Source organism: Paecilomyces variotii (genome assembly GCF_004022145.1).
Source record: "Paecilomyces variotii strain CBS 101075 chromosome Unknown C8Q69scaffold_1, whole genome shotgun sequence".
NCBI lineage: Eukaryota > Fungi > Ascomycota > Eurotiomycetes > Eurotiales > Thermoascaceae > Paecilomyces > Paecilomyces variotii.
Genome location: NW_021167140.1, coordinates 986,638 through 1,005,537, shown reverse-complemented (window position 1 = coordinate 1,005,537; position 18,900 = coordinate 986,638). Strand labels below are relative to the sequence as shown.

General features: G+C 50.4%; 7 protein-coding genes across 7 annotated transcripts; 5 read left to right on the top strand and 2 right to left on the bottom strand.

Annotated features, from left to right (window-relative positions):
* The first annotated feature begins 245 nt into the window (after nt 1-245).
* Nucleotides 246-1,385, top strand: C8Q69DRAFT_450039 (hypothetical protein). The gene is made up of 2 exons (XM_028629412.1): nt 246-691; nt 883-1,385. Exons 1-2 carry the CDS (start codon nt 644-646, stop codon nt 1,111-1,113), a joined length of 279 nt encoding a protein of 92 aa, XP_028488800.1. The 5' UTR covers nt 246-643; the 3' UTR covers nt 1,114-1,385.
* A 106-nt stretch (nt 1,386-1,491) lies between these two features.
* C8Q69DRAFT_450036 (putative PWI domain mRNA processing protein) lies at nt 1,492-3,827 on the top strand. The gene is made up of 5 exons (XM_028629411.1): nt 1,492-1,754; nt 1,823-1,913; nt 1,988-2,152; nt 2,204-3,358; nt 3,483-3,827. The coding sequence occupies exons 1-5, from the start codon at nt 1,651-1,653 to the stop codon at nt 3,624-3,626; spliced, it is 1,659 nt and encodes a 552-aa protein (XP_028488799.1). The 5' UTR covers nt 1,492-1,650; the 3' UTR covers nt 3,627-3,827.
* A 590-nt stretch (nt 3,828-4,417) lies between these two features.
* Nucleotides 4,418-6,652, bottom strand: C8Q69DRAFT_12728 (hypothetical protein). Its single transcript, XM_028625268.1, has one exon. It carries the CDS (start codon nt 6,468-6,470, stop codon nt 4,641-4,643), a length of 1,830 nt encoding a protein of 609 aa, XP_028488798.1. The 5' UTR covers nt 6,471-6,652; the 3' UTR covers nt 4,418-4,640.
* A 1,839-nt stretch (nt 6,653-8,491) lies between these two features.
* Nucleotides 8,492-11,345, top strand: C8Q69DRAFT_12732 (putative checkpoint protein kinase). The gene has a single exon (XM_028625269.1). It carries the CDS (start codon nt 8,604-8,606, stop codon nt 11,136-11,138), a length of 2,535 nt encoding a protein of 844 aa, XP_028488797.1. The 5' UTR covers nt 8,492-8,603; the 3' UTR covers nt 11,139-11,345.
* Nucleotides 11,346-12,339: 994 nt separating this feature from the next.
* C8Q69DRAFT_12747 (hypothetical protein) lies at nt 12,340-13,863 on the top strand. The gene is made up of 4 exons (XM_028625273.1): nt 12,340-12,670; nt 12,728-12,835; nt 12,903-13,279; nt 13,339-13,863. The coding sequence occupies exons 1-4, from the start codon at nt 12,503-12,505 to the stop codon at nt 13,796-13,798; spliced, it is 1,113 nt and encodes a 370-aa protein (XP_028488796.1). The 5' UTR covers nt 12,340-12,502; the 3' UTR covers nt 13,799-13,863.
* A 1,483-nt stretch (nt 13,864-15,346) lies between these two features.
* On the top strand, nt 15,347-17,527 carry C8Q69DRAFT_12690 (putative GMC oxidoreductase). Its single transcript, XM_028625265.1, has one exon. It carries the CDS (start codon nt 15,441-15,443, stop codon nt 17,328-17,330), a length of 1,890 nt encoding a protein of 629 aa, XP_028488795.1. The 5' UTR covers nt 15,347-15,440; the 3' UTR covers nt 17,331-17,527.
* Nucleotides 17,528-17,552: 25 nt separating this feature from the next.
* On the bottom strand, nt 17,553-18,670 carry C8Q69DRAFT_450003 (putative aconitate hydratase). The gene has a single exon (XM_028629410.1). The coding sequence runs from the start codon at nt 18,567-18,569 to the stop codon at nt 17,778-17,780; it is 792 nt and encodes a 263-aa protein (XP_028488794.1). The 5' UTR covers nt 18,570-18,670; the 3' UTR covers nt 17,553-17,777.
* Nucleotides 18,671-18,900: the final 230 nt, after the last annotated feature.

Below are 18,900 nucleotides of genomic sequence, written 5' to 3'. Positions count from 1 at the left end.
GGCTGACACCATCCTGGATGGTATGACGTGCTGCCACTGCTGGTATTGCGTAGGAAAGCCCCATGTTGATGAACTACGACCTGAACCAGTTAAGTGTTCCTCCGTGCCTCTACCTGATGACCGTGAGCTTCCATACCGGAATACCTTGGGAGAAACAAAGATAAAATCGTAACTAGCAGTAAATAAGAGATAAGAGTTGAAAGTTAATCGCCCATACCCTTAAGGTCCTCGTTGGTTCGGGGGGAAGCTTAACTCACTAAGTAGTTCACCGCCAAGAGATGGCCCAGGCAATTCGAACCTTAAGTAACCCCAGGGCGGACAACGACATTGTTCATTTTCCATCAAGCACATCGTCGAACCATCCAGGTTATATCAACTCTGCTGTCGAATATTTCTGTTTATCACTGGACGCCGCTCGAGCCAACCATTGGACTGGTCTGAAGCATTCAGTCCCGGGCCTACGGACCACCTGCGCTCGAACCACCCATTGGATCCCGAACTAGGACAGGCTAGAGCACTCGACAGCACCTGTGTATCTACTCCGTACTACGTATCACTGGATACGTGCTCGAACCTGTAGACCCTTCGTTGGTCATTGTTTCGCTGGAAAGGACCAAGTGCACGTCACAGCTACACTCCAACGATGCAAATCGCCGAGATCCTATCCGATCTCACATCTCTACGAGCATGCGTACGTCTCCCTAACCCCCTAATTCTATCGTATTCCCTTTTTCTACACTATAATCCAAATCGATAAATGATGATCTAGCACAACATCAAATCAGGTCACATTATCCCATCCCTCCTCCCCCAAACAAAAACTAATCAATTAAATAATAAAACACCCGAACTCAATCTAACCAATCACCATTCCATGTCCAGGGCCACAACGAAGCAATGGCACTAGTGACCGTCCACAAGAACGGTGACAATGCAGAGAGCAGGGCAAAGTCAGAAGAGAACCAAAACCCTGATCTGCAAAGAGCAAAGGATCTGATTGATTTGCATTATAACGTTAAGATGAAGCATGTGCGCGGTCAGCAGCCGGGGATGGTGGATGAGGGGTTGCGAAAGGCGAGGGATGATGTTAATAGGGTTTTGAGAGAGTTGTGAGTGGTGAGGGAATTCGTGTTTTCTTTTTGGGAGGGGGAGGTTGGACTCTTGTACTATATTTTTTTTTATTCGAGATGAGATATGGTTCTTCTCGTGGTGTTTTGATATGTGTAATTTTATGTACTATGCAAAAAGATAACCTACTCGGAGTGGTTAACTCAAGGCATAATGATCTACGGAGTATACACCGAGAAGACTCCTCCACAGCAGAATTTGAACTTCCTGGAAATCATTCTTTACTTAACTTGATAGAAATAACTAGTCAATTACCATCTCCCCATTTACAAAGCGATGCATCCTCCTACTTACAATGGGCGGACCGGCCCGATTTCCCCGCGGACTCCGGCACGCGACTTTGACCTTCCGCGCAACTGTTGGGATCTTTTGAAGCTTCCGACAATCAGTGTTAAAGCCCAGCCAGCCACGGCTTCTCAATTCTTCTGCGCGTTCCAAACCTTTCTCATCGTACCTCTTGTTCCACACCTGGTCGATTTCTCTTTGCAGGCTGGGGACCTGTAAACCCCCTTGTCGTCCAAGATGGCAACCAGCGTAGACGCCAAGCTGCTGAAGCAGACCAAGTTTCCGCCCGAGTTTAGCAAGAAGGTGGATATGACCAAGGTCAATATTGAGGTTATGAAGAAGTGAGTTTTTCATGGGCAGTCATGTTGACATGGGAATTTTTTGGTCTAACTGAGACTTTGGGCTACAGATGGATTGCAGGCAAGATCATTGAGATCCTCGGCAATGAAGATGACGTCGTTATTGAGCTCTGCTTCAACCTTCTCGAAGGCTCGCGCTTCGTAAGTTATTATTATTGGTCTTGTGCCTATTGCTATGCGTAGAGCGCGCTAATGTTTCCTGTTTCATTCTGCAGCCCGATATCAAATCGCTACAGATCCAACTCACTGGGTTCCTGGACAAGGATACTCCGAAGTTCTGCAAAGACCTGTGGAACTTATGTCTCAGTGCCCAAGAGAACCCTCAAGGCGTTCCCAAAGAACTGCTGGAAGCAAAGAAGCTTGAATTGAGACAAGAGAAGGTATGAAGGTGTTATTGTCCGTGTATGGCGAGCGTGCTGACCTGTGGTTAGCTTGAAGCAGAGATGGCTGCCGAGGAAGCCCGACGACGGAAAGAACAAGAGCGATCCCGCGAACAAGAAATCGAAAGTATCAGGCAGAGGGAACGCGCAGACCGTGGCGGTAGAGGTCCCCCACCTGGAGGTCGTTCAGGTCGCGATTTTGGCAGAAGAGGTTTCAGAGACTCCCGCTCACCTCCGCCCAGGCGACGCAGTCCGCCCCGATATAGAGAAGGCCGGCCAAGGCGGGAATTTGATTCGTATGTTCCTCCGCGTTCCCGGCGAGGACGTCGCCCCTCCAGGTCGATCTCGCGTTCAGTGTCTCGCTCTGCTTCTTCGTCGCGTTCTCCACCCCCGCGTCGATCACGCTATGGGGGAAGAGACAGGTCCAGAGACAGGAGGCGGAGGCCTTCAATCAGTAGCTCTCGTTCCCCGGATAGGAGGGACACTAGGAAGTCGCGCAGACGCAGTTCGGATGCCGGTGATGATCGAGCTAGATCCGTTACTCGCAGTATTTCACCTCGCTCACGTTCTCCCAGGCGAGACCGAAGGAGGGATCGATCGACCACTTCCCGCAGCGTTTCGAGGTCGCCTACGCCCAAAGACAATCGTCGCAGGAAGCATTCGTCTGTATCAAGGTCCAGATCTAGGTCGCGGACCAGATCCGTCGCCCGCTCACCGTCTGACTCTCAGGGCCCCGGTGGGAGGGGTAGCCGCTGGAGGAGATCTCCATCTTACGATTCCAGAGCCTATAGAAGAGATGCACGCACTGATGTTGGCAAGCGCCGTAGATCCCGTGATGATCGCCGTTTGAGCCGCAGCAGAGACCGGTCTCGCGACCGTCGACGTCGAAGCCCAAGTCGAAGCAGGAGCAGAAGCCGTAGTCGAGGTCGCACTCGCACTATCAGTGCCAGCCCACGACGTGATCGTTCGCGCAGTCGCAGTCGCAGCCGCACTCCCAGGGGGGACAGGAAGAGACGGCGGTCCATTGAAAGATATGCCCCAGCAGCCCGAAGACGGCGCAACACCTCTTCGGTTTCCGTACCCACTGAGAAGCGACAGAGAATGGCTGATTCAGAAGAGGAGACCGCAAAGCGGTCACCTTCCCCCGCAGGCCGTCGAAGTTCGAAGGACGAGCAGGATCCGGGAAAGACCTCAAGCCCTGACCAGGTGGGTAGATGAGACCTGACCTCGAAATAACAATCCTGGTCGTCCATGTACAGTCATCTACCACCCAACTTGTTTTTGCTTACGGTGGTCTTCCTGTCCACTAACACCTATCATGGCGGTATAGGCAAAACGGCAACAACAGAATCCCGTTGGCTCGCGGCTCTCTGCTACGAAAATTCGTGAGAAATTGCTTCGGGAGAAGTTAACCGCCATGCGTCGTACAAGTGCTAGCGAAAAGCCTCAGCAAGCAGCGACATCCAAAGAATAATTCTTTTTTCATTTAGGTAGGTGTAAGCATCAGGAAACAGGAGCCATGGGAGTTGCGGTCCTTGGCACAAAAGCAAAGGAGTTTATCTCGGGGAGAAAGCCAAGCGTCGATTCCATCGAAAGTGCATTTTTCTTTCTTCTCCTTTTGGTTTTAGTTAATCAAATAAAATAATGAATCTCTTCCTTCCTCCCTTCCTTCCAGCTTTTTACTCCATGCTTCCTAGTCTGTACATCTCAGTAACTTAGTAGTTAAACTTCTACATGATGCGGATACTTATAGTTCCCGCGCCACCACAACCGAGTATATATATATATATATATAACTTCCTACGCCGAAAATAAACCTGTCACTCTCCGAGTCTACGAACACACACACGCACACACACACACATATATATATATAAGCCCCTCTGATCATATTGAACCCACTAAGCACCCTGCCAACCACGGTACCCTAATCACGAGTCGTCTATATCTATTAAGGAGTCTTCCGTATAAAGCTAAGATTCAAACCGGAGAAATAGGAGATAAAGCCCAGTCCGCTTTATTATTATTTCCAGCCCATTAGTTAATTAACTGAGATTATGAAGTGAACGTAGCTGTCAAGTTCTTCAATGCAAAGTGTACAATTGCTGTTTACTTCAAGAAAAAAAAAACAAATTGCTCCATCTATCTAGAAGAGACTGGGTCCATCGAAGCGAAGAAAACAGATAGCTGGGTATATTATGTATAATGTTATATACGGCACTCCATCGGTCACGTAGGAGTGCACGTAAAATGTCAATTAAGTACAAAATTGAACGTAAAGCTAGATACAAGATGGCCTCCGCTCAAGTTTTAACTCCTCCCTTCGTTCCATTTGGTGGAAGCGTCGCCCGCCACTGACTGGAGAGATGAAGAATGGGCCAGGGGAAAAGGCAGAATCTATTTACTCTTGATTTATATTTTGACATCTTGGAAGAAACCGTTCGTTCGTTAGCTGAGTCGAGAAGAAAGAAAAGGAGTTTTAGTCCTTTTAGTTCGACTTCTGCTGGCAGGTGCAGCTGGTGCTGCTCTCCATCTCGCTGGAGCCAACGACGGTCTTACCGCCGCGGTAGATAACGCTGGAGGACTCGGTCACGCTAGAGCTGGTGGTCGAAGTAGAGCCGCCAACGGGGATGCTGGGGGTGCCAGTGGCGTTGGGCAGGCTGGGGACGTTGTTGTCGCTGTTGTTGTTGGTGATGCCAGAAACACCGCTGGGGACGCTGCTGGCGACGCTCTTCAGAGTGGGAACGGAAGCGCTGGGAACGCCAGACACGGCCGGCGCAGACACAACAGGAACGTTGGGAACGACAACAGATGAGGCACTGGGCACCTTGACAGCGGGAGCAGACGCAACAGGAACGTCGGGGACAACGGTAGAGGCGCTGGGCACGTTGACAGCAGGGGCAGAGACACTGGGAACAGGCTTGACATTGCTAACCATGGAGGCGGTTGGCACCTTCACGGCGCTGGCACTGGGGAGAGCAGGCACGGAGGTAGCGGTACCGGTGGTGGACGTGATCTTGCTGGTAGCGGTACGAGTGGTCCAGTTGATAAGAGCGATCTTGACGTCGATATCAATGTCGATGTTAACGGAGCCGGAAAGAAGAGCAGACAGCTCGGCGACGGCATCTGCAGACAGAGAGAGAACATCCTCACCCGCAGCAGCCACAGCAATCGCGCCACGGAGGACAGCACTAAGGGAGGTGCCGACGCTGCTCTCCAGGAAAGCAGTGATTTTGGAGATTTCGTCAACAGCGAGAGTAACAACGCTGTCAACCTCGGAGCCAATGTTGAGCCAGAAGAGCAGAATTCCCTTAAGCTCAGCGGTAAGCTGGCAGTCGACACTAGCAAGCCAAGCAGTCAGAGCAACCCGGGCATCCACGCTCAGGGTCTTGGCCAGTCCACCCTGGACAGCAACCTGGAGAGAGGCCTTGATATCAGCGTCGACCTTTGCGGAGACGTCGGCAGACAGGAAGGCTCCCAGAGAAGCCTGAGCGGCAATAGACAGAGCACCACCGGCCTCGACGTGGGCAGAGATGGAAGCACCGACGGAGAGGGAGGACAGGGCGGTCTCGACGAGGTCCTCAATGGCGACAACAGCACCTTCAATAGTGCCGCTGAGCCAGTTGAGAACAGTTGTCTTCAGCTCAACCGAGAGAGCGCAGTCAGCACTGGAAACGTAGGCCTGAAGAGCGGCCTTGACATCCGCAGACAATCCAAGAGACAGACCACCAGCGGCACCGAGGTGAAGACCAGCCTTGACATTGGCATCAAGGCCAACTGCTGAGGAAAGGAAAGCAGCAAGAGACGCCTGAGCAGAGACACCAATGACTGCGTGCTTCTTAACATCGGCAGCAGTGACGACACCGTCGAGAGTGACAGTAAGGCCGCCCTGGGCAGCAACCTGGGCAGTCGCCGGGACATACATAGACAAACCGGCAACGACGTCCACGGAGACAGTCAGAGAGTCGTCACCCGTGCACCAATCCATCACGGCAGTCTTGAGAGAAGCATCGAAGAATACAGCAGACGAGCCGCTCAGCCAAGCGTGCAGCTGTGCCTTAGCACCGGCATCGAACAGACCAGCCTTGAGGCCGAGGGCGCATCCCTCCAAGGCAGCGGCTCCCTTCGCTCCAAGGCCACTGACGGTGTGGATGCCGAGCAGGCCGTTGACAAAGGGAGTGAGGTCGGCCTCGATATCAGCGACCACATCAGCGACCACGTTGGTGAGCTGAACACCCCTCCGGTCAAAGGCCAGGTTGGTAGGGAGAGCGAGAGCATAGGTCGCCAAGGTGGCGAGGAGGACGATGCTTGAACGCATGGTGATTAGGCTGTACGTTTGAAATTAAAAAAATGTAAGGATAGACTGTCTATGTTCAAGGGTAAAGAACGAGTGAAATGCCCTTGGCGAAAGACCAAAAAAGAGAGACTGAGGTGGGAAAATGGTTGGTGACCTGGAAACGATGTCCAAGAGCTGTTGGACAGGTTATATACTCACTAGCCCCTGAACAACAGCAGGCTGCTTGATTCCAGGGACCATGCTCTTTGGACGTTTCGGCCTACTACCAGTGCTCTCGTCTGGAAGACCCCAGGGGCTGAGAACTTGCCAAGCAGCCAAGTCAACAACAGATGGGGCGAAGCGGAGCAGCTTCCGACGTGGATAGCTTAAACTCTAGGGTAACGGTCAATTGCAATTGGAGGTGGATCGAAGAAAGGGGACCGTATTGAGATGGTGGATTGCCGGTCTTATTCTAGTTCCATGACTGATGCAAGATGTAGTTAGATGCTTTTTGACAAGTGCTGATTGCATGTCTCCGGTAACGATGACACCAGTTTTGCAGATATCTGATAACTTGGACCAAAATTTAGGATCATATGGCTGGAGAAAGACAAGCAGGCGTGTTGGTAGCTTGGCCTTAACAGGATCCAGCAAAAAGGCATAAGTTCCATGAGAGCTCTCTAGATCGAGACGGAAATGGCACCAAATAAAAACGTGGAAATTGAATAGAACGGTAATCGAACCCGAAGACATCCATGATTGGACATGATGAATGGAGATAGGTGTCATGATCCACAGATCGCCGCAGCTTAACTTGCTTGGTGGGTATGCTTTGGCTCCGGCTTCCGGGTGTCCGTTGGTCTGTTGGTAGTTCGCCTTTTAGAGTGAAACTGGGAGATTAAAATAACCGGAAATTTCAATAGCTTAATCAAGGATTCTAAGTGCCCTGATTTTATAACGGCACCTGGGAAAGGGCCAGTAATCGCTCCACGTGGGAACGAGCGAAGGAGAGAAAATGCACAATATTGAGGTTAAAAAGGAGAGTACCTGCAAGATATTGACGGTACGAACAACGAGAAACATCACCACAGGCTTGGTCAGTCAGTTCACATCGCCTAAATGCGTTCGATTTTGGGAGGTGGAGGTGTTGTTCACTGAGGCTGAAATTGGGACGATTTTAGAGCATCCGGCAAAGAATAGTTGTGTCAACGGCCTTGGAAACGACAAGCAGCTACAGGTCGGGTGTCAGCCTCTTATGCTCAAGGCGAAGCTAAATGTGTCCGTTTTTGTCTGGAACCGATTCCGTGATTCCGGATTCCCAACCGAGGGCACTGTTCTGATAGTGGTCCGTCCGATGGAGTAAGCCTCATCAGGAAATCGCCTAACGTTGCCATGTTTTGCCATACTACTGCATCAGTGCATGACGGTGGTTTGCAGAGGCCTGCATAGAACGTTCATAGATTCATATGAGCAGTCATTTATCGTTCACGACTGCCCTGCAAGTGATAGGTCTGATACCAGAATCGTAATGGTCACATTTGTGAAGAACCTACCCCGTACGTAGTTACCGAAGGGAGGCAGAGTCGGCGCTAGTGATTCTCAGCTGCCCAAAGTACACCTCTGGCTCAGAGAGATATATCGTTAGGACACCTCGTAAACATTACCGAAAAGAGCATGCTGTTGAACCTGGTAGTGTTGGAAAAGACGGGACCGTGATAGCCGGCTCTTCCATCTAATCCTGTTGACAGCTCCGTGGCTCGTACGGATAAGTCTTACTCGGAGATAGATGGATGCAAAAACTGACATAAGCACGTATATGTGCATCTGCTGATTCGCAAAGATGAATCGTACCTTGAAGACTCGAGTTATCCTGCAGTCTGGAAACGAAGCTCACAATGTTAGATACTTGATGCTCTTGAAGAGTTGCGTTGACGTCTGGAGAGGAACCCATGTTCACGTGATAGTTCGATGACTCAGCGAGAGTGGCTGACTCAGCATGCCGTCCTGTTGCTCTGGCAACGACTGTTGATGTCCGCTCTCACGTGACCAGTACTCGCGCCAGTTCATCTCGGGCTTCGTGTTTTAGATATCAGGATGTTCGACACCTGAACGAGTCAACACAGAACCAAACAGCAACGACATTTCGCATACGGGCCTCAATGCGCTAGCTAGCGCATGAGGGTTACTAACATGGCGATGGCACCCTCTCCGACACCACTCGCATCGAATTACAGCAACAGTCTCCGCCGACGACCCTCATCGCAGCACATGTCCCGCTCAACGCTCTCACGATCCCTCTCCCGGAGAACTTCGCCTGCGACCGGATATGCTCCGACATCCATATCGAGGCAATTCAGTTCCGGCGACAGCTCGGATGATGAGGTTCCGGAACCGAAGTTCAGCGCCTCTGTTAAGGCCTTGTTAGAGGAAGACGACATGCGCCTGGATGCTTCCCCTCGTCGGAACGAGAAGGGCAGAGAGTTCTTCAACGATAGTCGTCCGTCCGTATCGACAACATCTCGACTGGAGAGGGAATCTCGAACTGCCTCCCCTCATGAGCATTCAACGGGTAGTCCTGCTCCTCGAGTAGTCCGTGTCGCTTCTGGCCCCCGAGCTTCGCAGAGACGGGAAAGTTCCCTCCTGCAACATGAGAGCGGGGAAATCGACCGGAGAGACTATGGAAATGATCTCATTACTCCAGCTCCACGGACTCGCAGTGTTCGCATAACTGGGTCCCGAAGCCACACCCGGTCACCTACGTCCAACTCTCCGTCATATAGAAAGTCAGCGGAGAAAGAAGTAGGTGAAGATCACAAAAGCACGGACTATGCGATTGAAGAGCGAAAATTGCGTTTCGACGAAGAACCAGCGCCTCGTATTGGTACTTCTAGTATTCTTCGTACGCGGAATGGCGATGAGTTTGGCATCCACAGCTCGTTACGAGTCAAGCGAGTGGGAAGGCTTACTGGTTCTTTCTTGAATGGCCCTGCGAGGCGAGGAGTGCTGCGAAGGCAAAGCGAGGAGAACAATGAGTCGGAGCCAACAGTAGACGACAGACGCAGCCCTGACGGGGGACGAAGAGACTCAAACCACAGTGCGAGCGACAACGTCGCAGAGTTACAAAGCAAGCCCCGTAAAAGTCCATCACCGAAGCTATCCTGGGTTGATCCCACCCCGCAGCCAGCAGTCGACGATTCGAACCCTGCACAAACCGGGAACGGCGAAGGCCCCTTCTCGAGGCCTTCTTCGCCCAAATCCTATGGATCTCGCTCGAAATCAACCCCAGGAACAGGCTCTGAGACATCCTCCAAAATGTCAAGCGCGAAAGAGCAACCGATATTCAGAGTGCCCCCTCCAACTCTACCTTCAACAGACGACCAGGAGAACGACCCGCCGCCGACGTTTAAGCGGGTGAAGTCGCAAGGTTTTAGCTTGCTGGACAAACCTGAGAAGTTCTCCGTTATATATGACGAGGACCAAAAGCATGTTGAAAAGACGCCCGCGACTGTTTCACCTAGAAAGGCGCTGACTTCTCGAAGCAACAATACCCCCCACCGACCTGCTCCCCCGCCGCCAAAAATGTCCGTCCTCGAGACTGCAACAGCCACTGGCGGAGCTGCAACTGCCTCCCAGTCTAGAAAGAAGCGTAGTCAGGTATCAATTAACCACAAGCCGTTCACTCGCATGGACTGCATCGGCCGTGGTGGAAGCTCCAGGGTCTACCGTGTGATGGCAGAAAACTACAAGATATTTGCTCTCAAGAGAGTGAATATCGAGGACGTCGATCCGGTAACCCTCTCCGGCTATAAAGGAGAGATTGACCTTTTGAAGAAGCTCGAAAATGTGGACCGTGTGGTCCGACTATTTGACTGGGAGCTAAACTCGGATAAGCATACATTGAGTGTCCTGATGGAGATTGGCGAGTCAGACTTGGAAAAGATTCTCACATATCGGCTGAATGCTGAGGATGCGGTCTTGGACATCAGCTTCACTCGATACTACTGGAAGGAGATGCTTGAGTGCGTCCAGGCAGTGCACAACTTCAATGTGGTTCACTCAGACCTGAAACCTGCGAACTTTCTCCTTGTCCAGGGGAGACTGAAGTTGATCGATTTTGGAATCGCAAATGCCATCCAGGACGACACTGTCAATGTCCATCGTGAACAACAAGTGGGGACGCCCAATTACATGTCCCCAGAAGCTCTAATCGACTCCAACGCTGCCAACGGTCTGCCGGCAAGTGTTGGTAAGATGATGAAGCTGGGTAAACCTAGCGACGTCTGGAGTCTTGGTTGTATTCTGTACAAGATGGTGTACGGGCAACCGCCCTTCGCACGGATAGCCAAATATTATGAACGAATCATGGCGATTCCGAACCCGAAAGTGCAAATCGAATTCCCGGCGTATGGCGTAGGAGCTGTGCCGGTTCCCCCGGGACTCATCCGGACAATGAAGCGGTGTCTGCAGCGTGACCAGACTCTACGCCCTACGGTGGAAGAACTCCTCAGCCAGAGGGATCCCTTTCTTTACCCCGAGGCTCAGCTTGAAGGCACAGTTCCTGTGAGCCAAGAGATGCTCAGTCGAATATTGACCAACGTTGTTCACCACTGTCGTGCACGCGGTGTGCCAACAGATGAGGAACTGGCTGCTTGGCCAGCTGGGTTCTATGCTAAGATCAAAGCTGCCCTGGAAGATGAACACGCTCATTAAAGTCTTACGAACGAGTTTCCTTTGTTATTATTACATTTTTGGAGTTTTGGCAACTTACCCACCGTTTAATACCTGGGTCATTGGCAACGATCGGTTTTCGATACACATATGTTCTTTGGTTTCCTCGTCCCATGACGTTTTCTGGGACCCATTTCAGGATGGAGTTCGGTAGGCTCTGCCTTTCTGCCGCGTTCAAGCATTATACGATTTTCATGTATTCGACATGAGTTCTGCACTTGGGTCAGGTTCTGGGTCTGTGGTCGTATATTGGATTCGACTTTAACATAATTTCTTTCTGGTTAATTCTTCAATATACTTACTTTCCTCATTGTGGGTTAGATTTAGTTCGAAGTTCTTACCCTCGTTGTTGTCTAATCCGTACATTCAAATGCACCATATCATATAGCAGTGCAGATGGCGGCTTTCGCCCGGAGAATAAATTATTCTCTGTCTCTGCACGTGCTCGAGTGCTCAAGTGGTGCCACAGCCGTGAATTTGTTAGACAGGATTATCTTGATTTTCATCCATACCATCGGCACATGTCTCCTATTTAATGTGGAATTTGGACCCGATTACCTAGCAACGGCTTCTAATGCATGCTACCAGCACGAGGCTGAGGGCTGCAACATCACCTTCTCTCGTATACTATATACGATTTTCCTTAAGTCTTCGCAGATGTTTTGCCACTTGGGAATGCCGATTTTACCGTATAATCCTCTTGACCTACATTCGCAATCAGGGTAGGGTCGTTGTGGAATATTCCAAAAGAAGCGAATTCATGTTTAGGTAACTTCCAGCTCGCTTTGTTTCAATCAATTGGAAAATTGGCCTGACAGTCTAACCTCATCGTCTCTATAGGCCGTCACTAATCATTTGCTTTTGCCCAAATGAAAGGTTCGAAAGCTCATGACATTGTGGCGTTTCGTTGCATCGAGTCGATTCCGGCCCCCAGACAAAAGCAGATCTCGGTTCCACTGGATGAAGTTCCCACACAATTGGGTTCGAGCAGTCAAAGATCGCAAAGCGATGACCCACATTTAAGGCGTGAACTCCTCGAGGGATCGCAGAGCTTACTCTCAGCCTGTCAGGCATTGGTATCCCGCGTCTCCAGACAAGGACCACCCATAATCGCCGTTTCCGGCCAGGATCGCCAGAGGAAACTTCAGCCGGTGGACAAACATAGAATTATGGAGGATGGGCCAGCCGGATCACAGGGCTGGTCTCATCCGCCGAAGTAGAGTTATGGCCCAGCCAAAGGGTTCGTTGTATATGTATGTAAAGGTACCCCCGCGCGATGCCGCTCCTTGAAAAAGAAAAAGGACACCCCTTGCGACAACGATGAGGCAGTAGCAGTCTGCCCGAGCATGTCTGCAAATGGTCTGCAGCAAGATGTCGATATCAGTTGGCGCATCTGGGTCGGAACAATTACCACAGTGGTGCCGGCCACGTTTGCGGTGGTTTTGCGGTTCACTGCACGTTACGTTGCGAGCGCTGGACTCTGGTGGGACGACTGGACGATTTTAGCCTCCCTGGTATGGTGACCCTTCAAGTAGACAGGCCTCAATATCAATCCCTGACACCGTTGGCAGGCTGTCAACTGGGCGATGGCAGCGATACGATGGGTTCAGGTGTTGCATTATGGTTATGGTCGCCATGCCGCATTCCTTGCCGCCGACAAAGTTCAGTCATTCCAGAAGGTAAAGCATCTCTTTCATGAGTGACGTGAAATAGCCGCTTTTCCACGTAACTGATGTAGCTATGCAGAGCTTTCTTGCAGTTCAAGTCACCTATTTCACCAATGCGGTCACTACGAAAGCCTCTCTGTTGCTTCTATATTATCGAATTTTTGGGATTATCAGGGGATTCTGCTACGCTCTCTGGGTATCAGGGGGGATTATTGTCAGCTATTTCATAGCCTGCATGATCGTCTGTATTGCGGGCTGCCAGCCGGTATCATATTTCTGGAACAAACATCAGCCTGGCAAATGTATAGACGAAGTCAACTTCTTCCGTTGGAATGGGTTCACCAATATGCTGCTGGACTTTTTGGTCCTCTGCCTGCCCCTTTCAATGACATGGCAGATCAGAGCGAGCTGGAGGCAAAAGTTCGTCATTAGTGGTATCTTTCTTCTCGGTGGATTGTAAGTGGATCTATTTTTCTGGCTTCAATTCCATGATGATCGTTAACAAAAACCAACAGTGTCTGTGTCGTCTCTATCCTACGCATCATTGCATTCAATAAATCCAATCCAAAAGATCCTACTTACACCACAATTAATACAGCAATGTGGTCCTCTATCGAACAGTCCGTTGGAATCGTCTGTACTTGTCTTCCAACGTTAAGACCTCTGGTGCGACGAATCTATGAAACCTCCAAAACTACCGCGACAGAAAGTTCTACTGGCTCTCAATCTCGGATACGGTCAACTAACATCCACCTATCTAACCTGGGATCGACCCAAACTACTAGTTCCGCCGGATTTATTGGACTTGGAGACGATGACTCCCTGGACGAGCACAGCGGTATCTACTCGGGGCCCAAGGGCCGTATGAAATCAAAGGTTAGTGTGGGACAGGATGGCACTGGACGACCGGTCGAGCCTGTCCCCTCAGGAATCCGACTGGAAAGGGAGATCCATCAAACAACGAGTTCTATATGAATAACTACTTACAATAATAACGATGTATATACGTGAAATGATGTACAGTACGGACTTTATCGGCTATCTGCATGGCAACATAGCTTGGGACTAGGGAGCTGGTACACTGGATGGGGTTTTGGCGCAGGAATTATAGGACATGGTTTTGTATAGTTTCAGTGAATCGCTGGGTGTACACGAATCCAAATTTTGTAAAGATAGAAGTTTCAGAAATAATAATAGTTCCAGGGGTCCCTAGGCCTCTCAAAACCCACCTCGACCTACCTGGACGATCGCCGTAGTATAACCATAATAATAACTATGTAGTACGGAGTATGTCTTTGGATATGATCAGCTTGCCCTGACAACAAATAAGAAAGTACCTGCCACACTATAGAGATAACGAATTTGCTGAATACGGCCAGATGTGAATAACTTGCTCGCTTGTAGATAACATCTACATAGTACTTACTAGTTATGAACTATTGCTGGATTTCTGATTGAATACGTAATGCTGAAGCCTTAACCCGCTTACCACATACTCATATTGCCCACCTTTCTAAGTACGTATAGGAGTTCCCGCATAAATCTTTATTTTCTATATTCTTCTGCCCTTTCCCACCCCTGGTCGTTCGGAAGCGCCGATGGCTGGGTTTCTTTTCTCCACCGAAAGATCGAGGATCGGCATCATCCCGATCGACCCACCGTTTCTGATAAATCTTTCTAGTTCCAACGATCCAAGTCTGCCACTGGCCCAGTGTTTTGCTTTTCCTTGGAGCTTCGACATGGGGGTTTCCGTCCCATTCCTCCCTGATTGGATATGTGATACTGAACTTGTTCTCAGCCTCGGACTGAAACTCGGCGCGGCGCCATCGATAGACATACCCATGCAGATGGAGTAATTGGGGCTGGCTGATCTTGGCAACAATATCAATGACGAGGTGGAAAAAAGAACCTCGTCATTGATATTCTTGCCAAGAGGTCTGTAGGGAAACTCTCTAAGGCAAGCAATCTTTCCTTAGTACTTACCCATCTAGGGAGTGCGGATCGATCGGCGACAAAATGGAATCGTTCCAGAGTGTTCCTGGACCCCTATCGAGAGTGAACCGCCCACTTGGGGCCAATTGATTAGATCTTTGACGGGATATTAAATCCATGCCTGTGACACGGTCCCCGTCGGATCTTTCCGCCAGACCGCGTGGTTCAAGGATGGTACATACATAGGCTAAACCTTCGACCATGTGGATATGCTGCACAGACTGCAAGTACCGCACCCGCCCTTGTTGTGTTCAGTTCTAAGGAACTTTTTACCGGGCTGGAAGGAGTTCAGATAAACTTCCTATGAGAGGAAAGTTGACTGGTTGATTGATATGGTTCGTCGCGTCGTCGGCACAATATCTCCCGCGAGGGGCGGTGCTCTCTTGAGCCGGAAGTGGAATTTGGCATAGCAGATCTCTCCGCAGCTCGAGGTCCATTCCAAAGTCTCTTTTATATATTCCAGGTTGCAGCTCCCCACGTCTGGGCACGATGTTTTTTCAAGCTTGTGATCCCTGGCGTCTTCCCCGCGGTGACTCTTGCGTGGGAACAATTTCGAAACGCCCAAGCATTGTGGTGATTTCGTCGAAGCCGTGGTCTGGGTCCTAGACGCGGTGCAGCGAACACTATGAGGGGAATCTCACAATTATGTCTACTGTCTGCGGCGACGGTGGTATCAGCGCAGTTGAACCTCAATCTACTCGACTATGGCCAACTAGGACCCCTTCTGGGCAGCTCCTTTGGGCTCCCCGGCACGAACGCAACCTTTGACTATGTCGTCGTTGGAGGAGGTAATGCTGGGTTGACCATAGCCTCGCGGTTGGCCATGAATGGCTCAGCCAGTGTCGCTGTTGTCGAGGCAGGCGGTTTCTATGAGCTTGATAATAGCAATTTGACTGTTATCCCGGGCTCGGCAACTTATTTTACTGGATCGGATCCTAACAATTTCCAACCGCTCATTGACTGGGGATTCAACACTGTACCGCAGAAGTACTCTGCAAATAGAGTTGTTCATTATGCGCGCGGAAAGACACTGGGTGGTTCATCCGCCAGAAACTATATGCTCTATCAGCGTGCTACGGTGGATAGCTTGCAGAGATGGGCGGATGAGGTGGACGACCAGAGCTACACCTTCGATAACCTGCTTCCATATTATAAGAAATCCTGCCATTACACGGGTCCAAACAAGGCCCTGTATTATAATTCCTCAAACACTCAAGATCCGGATGCCTTCAGCTCGTCTGGTGGTCCACTCGAGGTTTCATTTAGTAACTTTGTGGATCCGTTTGGCACATGGGCACGAAAGGCATTCATCAACGTCGGCATGAAGCAAATCGATGGCTTCAACAGTGGGAAGCTACTCGGGTCCGCCTATGCAACGCTGACTATCAAGCCAGAGAATGCACACCGGTCAACTTCAGAGTCCAGCTTCTTACAAGAAGCGCTCAATGCCGGAGCCAACATCAATGTGTATAAGAATACCATGGCGCAAAAGATCTTATTCGACTCTAACAAAACGGCCACAGGTGTGCATGTCATGACTGCCGGTACTTTCGGTACTCCGTCTGTGAACTTCACGCTCAGTGCGCGCAAGGAAGTCATCGTTTCAGCAGGAGCTTTCCAGTCTCCTCAATTGCTGATGGTTTCTGGTATTGGACCCTGCAACAATCTTTCTGAATTCGGTATCTCCTGTATCAGTGACCTCCCGGGCGTTGGCCAGAATATGCAAGATCATCCAATCTTTGGAATTGCCCACCGTGTTGGTGTGAACACGGCATCTGCGAGCATCAACAATAAAACCCTGGCTGCACAAAGTGTCCAGCTCTACCTCAATAATGCGACTGGGCCGCTGTCCATCTTTGGGCCGGGTTACTACGGATGGGAGAAACTTCCCCAGCCCTACCGCTCATACATGTCCAACGGCTCTATCAAAGCTCTCTCGACCTTTCCTGCAGACTGGCCAGAGATCGAATGGCTCCCGGTAGCTGCGTATAATGGATACAACCTCAATAAACAAACAGCTGACCCTCACGACGGCCATAACTACGCCACCGTCAATACTGCCCTTGTTGCACCTTTATCTCGTGGAACAGTCACACTCGCCGGTCCTGATATGAACACACCCCCAATAATCGACCCGAAATGGCTCTCTCATCCCGCAGACCTCGACCTCGCAGTCCAGTCCTTCAAGCGCCAGCGCCAAGTCTGGGATGAGCTGGCCAAGCTCGGCATTGCTGATCCTGAAGAGGCCTTCCCTGGCTCGAACTACACCACCGATGCGCAGATCAAGGACATCATCGGCCAAAGCATGACGACCGTCTACCACGCATCGTGCACGTGCAAAATGGGTTCGAAGAACGACACGAATGCAGTGCTAGATAGCTCTGCTCGTGTTTATGGCGTGCAGAACTTGCGCGTTGTTGATGCGAGTAGTTTTCCGTTCTTGCCTCCGGGACATCCCCAGTCATTGATCTACGGACTTGCAGAGAAGATTGCTGAGGATATTCTGAGTGGGTAGAGTAAATAGTAAATATGTCTCTGGTATTGCATATATTATGCATGTATAGGTGTAGATGCATCTGCTATGTTTTGACGATGTTATGCTACGCTCTGTATATAGGAATATCTAACTTTCCACTTATCAACCGATCTCGTATAGTCGTGTACTCATTTGCTCGACATATAGGTTACAGATCTTTAAAGACGAGAAAAATTATTCTCGAAAGGCACGATGGATAATGTCTGCATATGGATATGATTGCGGTGGATGGATCATAATAGTTTAAAATACACCCTGATAAGGACGATATCTATTTGTACAGTACACAAGCCCATGCCTGGATGGTAGACCCCCGAGTCTTCCGACATGACGCGAATAAATGGGAAAGTAGACAGAAGTCGAAGCAGATCGTTTCTCCATGCACTGATGGTAATTTTGACCGATAGTTCTCTTTTCGTTTTCAATTTATGCCTTAGACTCCATGGTTGCAGAAGCGAGATCACCTTCCTCAACCACTTCGGCGCCTTCCTCCAGCAGCTCCTCCACGCTCTTGACCTTCACATCCATCACACGCATGAGAGTATACTTGTGCTTGCTCCGGATGTGCTGAGTGTGTCTCTGTCGTCTCTTCGTCTTCTCCTTGATTCGCATCGGCTCCGCATCAACACCTAGCACCCGCACCCGACATTCGAACATGCGCTCATCGATATAGGGGGCTCCCTTGAGCGTGAAATCTCGGGAACCAATAACAGAAGCACGGTTGAAACGCAGAATGTCACCAGGCTTGACTTTCGGCATGTGGAAGGGCAGACGGAGGTGGTCACCAGCCGTGAGGAGGTAAGGTCGCGCATGGAGGTGTGCGACGATGTAGTGTGGGGATTGCGTAGTGAGATGGGGGAGAGTGCTGACGAGGGACTTGGTCATTTTGAGAGGAGCAGTGAACGTCGGCTGAATGGGCAGCTTCTCTGGAGGGATGTGGTTGCGTGTCACTGGGACAAAACGCGCGCCGCTCTCGGATGGTACTCGGTGCTCCGGTAGATGCTCTGGTTGAGAGGTCTGCGCTCGCGGCGTGGCGCTCAATGGGCTCGAGGGGTTCACTGGAGACTTGTGTGGATGGATCTCAGATGAGACCGTCGAAGACGCAGCTTGATGGAGGCCTGCTCGTTGTGGTAGAATCGGAGCAAAACTTAAGGATGGGAGAACGCTGGGCGTCCATCGCACTTCGAATGCGCTCCGAAGAGCGGTTCTGGAGAACATGACGATGTGAATTCCTCCCTGTCGAGACCAGATTGAAAGAGGCGGAGGAAGTGGTAGAAGCGGCGATGCTCCCCAGCCGTAGAATCAACTTCAATGCTCTCGATCGATCTGCTTGTCTGGATTTCCGGATGTCGAGAAAATCGACCGGACTGCGCGAGTGGCCGCCCCGCCGGCCGAAGAGATCACGTGGTGTCTATCAGCGCTGGGGATTTTGACAGCTATCAACTGTATATCGTAAAATATGAGTGCTTGAAATCTCAATTAGTGGCTGACAGTAGCTTTTAAGAGAAGCTTGTTCGAATTGAATAGTGCAGCACTGTCCAGCCGTCGA

Excerpts from the sequence above, each read along its gene's own strand:
- C8Q69DRAFT_450039 (XM_028629412.1), top strand. The coding sequence starts at position 644 with ATGCAAATCGCCGAGATCCTATCCGATCTCACATCTCTACGAGCATGC. Across the intron at positions 692-882 it reads TCACATCTCTACGAGCATGC|GGCCACAACGAAGCAATGGC; the intron begins GTACGTCTCCCT and ends TTCCATGTCCAG.
- C8Q69DRAFT_450036 (XM_028629411.1), top strand. The coding sequence starts at position 1,651 with ATGGCAACCAGCGTAGACGCCAAGCTGCTGAAGCAGACCAAGTTTCCG. Across the intron at positions 1,914-1,987 it reads TTCTCGAAGGCTCGCGCTTC|CCCGATATCAAATCGCTACA; the intron begins GTAAGTTATTAT and ends TTCATTCTGCAG. Across the intron at positions 2,153-2,203 it reads TTGAATTGAGACAAGAGAAG|CTTGAAGCAGAGATGGCTGC; the intron begins GTATGAAGGTGT and ends ACCTGTGGTTAG.
- C8Q69DRAFT_12728 (XM_028625268.1), bottom strand. The coding sequence starts at position 6,470 with ATGCGTTCAAGCATCGTCCTCCTCGCCACCTTGGCGACCTATGCTCTC.
- C8Q69DRAFT_12732 (XM_028625269.1), top strand. The coding sequence starts at position 8,604 with ATGAGGGTTACTAACATGGCGATGGCACCCTCTCCGACACCACTCGCA.
- C8Q69DRAFT_12747 (XM_028625273.1), top strand. The coding sequence starts at position 12,503 with ATGTCTGCAAATGGTCTGCAGCAAGATGTCGATATCAGTTGGCGCATC. Across the intron at positions 12,836-12,902 it reads AAGTTCAGTCATTCCAGAAG|AGCTTTCTTGCAGTTCAAGT; the intron begins GTAAAGCATCTC and ends GTAGCTATGCAG. Across the intron at positions 13,280-13,338 it reads ATCTTTCTTCTCGGTGGATT|TGTCTGTGTCGTCTCTATCC; the intron begins GTAAGTGGATCT and ends AAAAACCAACAG.
- C8Q69DRAFT_12690 (XM_028625265.1), top strand. The coding sequence starts at position 15,441 with ATGAGGGGAATCTCACAATTATGTCTACTGTCTGCGGCGACGGTGGTA.
- C8Q69DRAFT_450003 (XM_028629410.1), bottom strand. The coding sequence starts at position 18,569 with ATGTTCTCCAGAACCGCTCTTCGGAGCGCATTCGAAGTGCGATGGACG.